At 35.1% G+C, this 5,567-nt stretch overlaps 1 protein-coding gene across 1 annotated transcript; it reads left to right on the top strand.

The window, feature by feature from the left end:
* The first annotated feature begins 415 nt into the window (after positions 1–415).
* LOC128241330 (chitin synthase chs-2-like) lies at positions 416–5,017 on the top strand. Its single transcript, XM_052958260.1, has 9 exons — positions 416–633; positions 771–965; positions 1,449–1,573; positions 1,702–1,801; positions 2,041–2,209; positions 2,597–2,665; positions 2,855–2,990; positions 3,168–4,239; positions 4,657–5,017. The coding sequence occupies exons 1-9, from the start codon at positions 512–514 to the stop codon at positions 5,015–5,017; spliced, it is 2,349 nt and encodes a 782-aa protein (XP_052814220.1). The 5' UTR covers positions 416–511.
* Positions 5,018–5,567: the final 550 nt, after the last annotated feature.

Here is a 5,567-nt window from a genome sequence, read left to right as displayed (position 1 = left end):
AGAAGAGAAACTGTACAAGACAGAACATAAACAAGAATTTATTCGATTAACTGTTCGTTGGTTAATATGTTTAATGTTTATTATTTCGATTGTGTTGAAATTAGATTTAAAGCTAATTGAAAAACCCGACAACAAGAACGAGTCTGAATCATCTCTAACAGACGGGAATGGACACATCGAATCCTTTGCGTATAATTCAACAACAAATTTCACACCTACTCAGCATGAGAATGGAAATGAGATATTGGATTCGACGAATGCCTTTAACCAAAGAATGTTCAACCAATTAATGGAGTTTTATGACATCTATAAGTTTGAAACTAGAATATTTACATGTTCATTTGCTATTTCACAATTAGCTTTGTTGGCTTGTCGATTGTCAATGCAGCAATTTTCATTTGCTTTGCCACTCATACTCACTCCACTGTTATCAATAATTGCTGTTAGTCTTTCGTGCAATAACTTTCTTGAAAGTACCCAGATCACGGTAGGAATTGATTTGACATGTTCTATGCCTGAAGGCAATGAAAGGAATATTTTCATCGCGAGTGGGGCTTTGGCTTGGATTGCTGTTATCGCGTTAACGTGGTACATTTGGGTTCCTCGGGTCGAGAGAATGGCAAAACTCGAGAGGTACGTTTAAGAATTTGTATTTTCACTATTCTACAGACTCACGTTAGAAGAATGTTATTATCAATCTAATATGTCTACATCTAAAGCTGTCCTTATTCAGTCGGATTATGTTTGAAGTTTGAATGTCTCTTCTTTAGGTTGTTTTCTGGCAGTTTTTACGATTTCTTCTTCCCTGATTTGAACATGCTTCTTCGAAGGAGAAATGACCATCAAATTAGAGAGCAGCATATGGACAGTGTACAACCGAGGGACGTTCCAAAAGTCATCATCTGTGTAACAATGTGGCACGAAACGTGCCAAGAAATGTGTCAGCTTCTAAAGTCTATTTGCAGGTTTAATAACTTTCACCTGACCCGTTTAGTTCATTTTGCCTTGCTTATTGTACAGTGGAAACTGAGATGTTTCTTTAATCAAATATCGTTTCATAAGTTCCATAACGAACCATGCTACTTATTCAATATTTGTAAAATCAAGTTTTACCTTTTAAAAAATTGTGCAGTTATTTCGGATTCAACCATTTACAAATTGCTCACCAAAATGAATCCAGCGACCTTTCCTGATTATTATAATACAAGATAAAATGCGTGTATGGTAATCAGAAAAGTTTGGATTCAAATTTCTATTATTTTTTCAGATTAAATTCTAATCATTTATATGCCTTCCATTAACATATTACATAAGTGAAATAGTTTCGCCGAGACGAATCCAGCGTTCTTTACATATTAATTGCCTGATTATTCCAGGCCATATTTAATTCATGCATTGTAATTCGAAAAGTTTTCATTCAAACATATTTTAATTCAAACTTGTTTCAGATTAGATCTGCATTTATCAATTCGAGAGGAAGCCGATCATATAGAAGAGGACAAAAACGGTGCAGACGGCGAGAAACAAGACGCTGTAAAGAAAACACAAGACCCTGATAAAATTAACATTGAGGGTAGGTATACTGCACAAAGTCTGCTATGAATCCGTTTATTTAGTGATTGTTTCAAAGTAAATGTATGTTCATATAAATCTGCAAAATCATGAAAAACGATATTCAAGGAAACCTTTTTTTTATTTCAGTTCAAATAGTATTTGACGACGCATTTTGCTCAACAAAAAACGGTTGTGAGGTTAATGAATATCTGCTCCAGTTTATGTCATGTTTGCAAAAGGCCGTTGGGTATGTAGTAAGCTTTATTCCCGTGTTTCATATTAAGTAGTGTTAAGGGTAAATTTAGTTGATATGTCTTCAAAAAGTGCTTGATAGTTTTTGAACAAATTAAATGTAGAAAGGAATGCCAGTAATATTTGTATACATCTTCCATAAATGCAAATTTAGTGTTACGGCTTCCGATTACCATTTGCAACCGTATCTCAATGAAGGGAATCATATTCTTATGAAACATATTTTACGGGCAGTTCCGTGTTGAAAGACAAGGAACTCTTGGAGTGGAATAAAACATTCCAAAAGAAAGTGGTTCAGACACCTTATGGCGGACAATTCATTCTACAACTTCCAGGTGGAACACAGATGACGATTCATTTGAAGGATAAGAAAAAGATAAGGCCCAGAAAACGATGGTCTCAGGTAACAACTGTTTTCGACATGAGTTGTAAACAATTAATTTACATCGATCATGAGTGCGTGTGTGTATTTGCGAAGGCGAATGCGTGTGAGTGAGAGGTAGCGTTGTATTGTTTTTTTCTTGTTTGTTTCATTTGATGTTTGATCTGTGCGTTACGTATCGAGAGCTTGCACGGTTTATGGCTACTTGGCTTTAGTATCCATTGCAATTTTGGCTTAATTGTATTAGTAGTCCAGCTTTATCATCAAATATAATAACCTTCAAATCTATCATCTGGTTTCAATCTTTTAGTTGGAAAACATGTAAGAGCACTTTATCAGTTTTATTTCATAGTTGCATTCTTTTCGATTTAATTTCCATTTAGCTTTTTTTCTTTTTTTCCAACACAGGTGATGTACATGTACTATTGTTTGCTGTACAAAATGGGAAAGATGTATCCAGATACAATTAGAGACGAGGCAAGTCTTTTGATTTCTAATTATCTGAACCGTCTGGGGTTTTATTTATGAACAATTATCAAAGCAATTAAGTAAATCATGACATTCTCTTATAAAATAAATGTGCGATACTATGTGACCATTTAAATCAACAATTTTTTTAATTTCAATTTTGGACGTATTCTATAATAAATCTTATTCGCTAAACAGCTAAAGAAGACATTCATTCTAACCCTTGACGGTGATGTAGACTTTGAACCGAAATCAGTTTTACGAATGATGGATCGAATGAAGATGAACAGCCGTGTCGCAGCAGTTTGTGGCAGAATTCACCCAATAGGGACAGGTAGTTAACAACTATTAACATAAACAACTTTATTGATTAATATATAAACATCAATTTAGTTTGAACATCCATTTAAACATGATGGTAACTCTTTATTGTCTTTTTAAAGCTTATTGTCAATAATTTTCTTTAATTCAAATTATGTCTTCATTCACATTTTACAATGATTCACTTCAGGTCCAATGGTGTGGTACCAACAATTCGAATATGCAGTCGGCCACTGGCTTCAAAAGGCATGCGAACATATCTTCGGTTCTGTGCTATGTTGCCCTGGATGCTTTTCTATATTTCGAGCATCTGCCCTAGTTGACGACAATGTATTGAAAACGTACACCAAAGAGCCAGATGAAGGAAAACACCTTTTGCAGTTTGAACAAGGCGAGGATAGATGGCTTTGTACTCTTCTCATTAAACGAGGATACAAGACAGACTACTGTGCAGCCGCAGATGCAAAAACGTTTGCGCCAGAAAACTTTTGGGACTTTTTTGTACAAAGACGGCGCTGGTCACCATCAACAATGGCGAACTTGATTGACTTGGTCCTTTCTTGGAAACAAATAGTTCAAAACAACAGAGAAATCAACCATATGTTTATGATATATCAATTGGTGCTGGTTATAACAAGTGTATTAGCTCCTGGAATTGTCCTTGTGATGATAGCAGGGTCATTTAGTTCAGTATTAAGTTTGAAGCCATGGCATTCATTTTTCGTAGCCGTGACTCCGGTAGTTTTGTTCGCAGTGCTATGCCTGACAGTGACTCAGAAAAAGCAACTCCTTGTGGCCGCAATACTAAGCACGGCATATACATTTGTTATGATTATTGTGACAATCGGCATGATTTTAAACATTGTGAGCGAGACAATTCTTTCCCCAAGCGTGATTTTTCTCATATTTGTCAGTCTAGTATTCCTGATATCTGCTTTGCTTCACCCTCAAGAGTTCACATGTTTGTTTCCTGGCTTACTATATTACGTTTCTGTGCCTTCTACATTTATTTTTCTGACTGTATTTTATATGTGCAATTTACATGACATTAGATGGGGTACTCGAGAATCCAAATCTCCATCATCCCAATCGGAAGGAGAGAGTGGAAATAAGACATCGTTTATGCGTTTGCTTATCGCTCTTGTTCAACAATACTTGCAAGCAAAACTCGGTGAAATTAACCCAAATGGTCCCGATTTGGAACAGGTTGAAAGACAACAAAGCGAACAACACGTGGAAATGATAAACTATGAAGACGATAGGTACTGGATAAAATCACAATTAACAGACTCAAAACATAAGTTTAAAAAATATTTACTCAGCAAAGATGAGGAAACATTTTGGACACATACAATTAACAAATATCTGAAGCCACTTGAAACCAATAAGAAACTCCAAGAAAAATTTAATCGTGAATTAATTTCGTTGAGGAACAACTGCGTGTACGGTTTCTTCGTGTTGAACTTTATGCTCTCATTAGCACTGTTGCAATTACAAGTAAGCAAAGAAAGTTTAAATGGATTTTATATTGCGGGGAAATTTGAACCATTATCAGTACTTTTCCTGTCAATTTTTGCAATTCTACTTTGTATCCAATTCATTTTTATGCTTTCCCATCGATGGAGAACTTTCTGCCATTTTATTTCGAGCACTGAGGTGTTTGTGTGCTTCTGTTCAAGACGAGCAAAGACTAAAGCGCAAGAATTTCAAGAGCACTTGAAGGAGATTGAGCTTGATTTGGAGGAAGATGAAGAAGAAGATGAGCCCCCGCCTGATTATATGAGTGAGCCTGATGTTGATTATGACGACTTTGATTGTGAAACTGTTTTAGATACGGCATCTCCTTCACCAAATAGACCAAACTCAAGGAAATTCAATATTTACCATCATAGAATACAGACAGTGCGCTATAGAAAACGACATAGACAGCCGATTGATGCAAGTTTGTATCATCTGGACGGTGGTTATGTTGGTGGATCATTTTTACGACCTGGTGTGAAATACCCTAGCAACATTTTTCATGAGGACAGAAGAGGTTAATAGCTGATACATTGATAATAATGTCTGCATTCAAAGCAACAATTACAGCCAATTATTTGAAGTACCTTTGTAATGTTTAATGTTCATATATGTACATATGTTTGTTAAGATATATATTTGGTTACATTAACTCGTATTTTATGTTTTATCGCCGATTATTGTCGATTGTACCTGTGTGCTAACACAAGGAAAAGAAAATAACAATGGAAATGAGATTAAACGAATTAATCCCATTGACGTAAGTAACATAGTACTTGTATTGTGATGTTATGCGTTACCTTATAAATTTTAAGACATACCAACTGTTTTTTGTTATTTTGTTGTAAGTTTACTAAATAACAGTACATTAGTTTGAAAGGTTACCTCCACTCCATTTGTATTCCTTCTTTTCTTCAAGCTTCACGACGATGAGTAAACATACTCGCAAATTAAAATAAATATAGTTTTTTGAAAGTAGGCCAAGTTGGAAAAACTCAAACATCATAGTGATACTTATTCGTTTTTCCATCATTTTCATTGTTTGCTTGAAAAATCCACAAGTCTATCCGAA

This window comes from Mya arenaria, chromosome 7 (assembly GCF_026914265.1).
Source record: "Mya arenaria isolate MELC-2E11 chromosome 7, ASM2691426v1".
NCBI classification, from domain to species: domain Eukaryota; kingdom Metazoa; phylum Mollusca; class Bivalvia; order Myida; family Myidae; genus Mya; species Mya arenaria.
Note: the sequence above shows the minus strand (reverse complement) of the source record. Positions and strands in the feature narration are given on the sequence as shown.

Bases quoted from the DNA above. Each gene is read 5' to 3' on its own strand.
- LOC128241330 (XM_052958260.1), top strand. From the start codon at position 512: ATGCCTGAAGGCAATGAAAGGAATATTTTCATCGCGAGTGGGGCTTTG. The intron at 634-770 runs GTACGTTTAAGA...TCTCTTCTTTAG, and splicing joins AGAATGGCAAAACTCGAGAG to GTTGTTTTCTGGCAGTTTTT. The intron at 966-1,448 runs GTTTAATAACTT...AACTTGTTTCAG, and splicing joins CTTCTAAAGTCTATTTGCAG to ATTAGATCTGCATTTATCAA.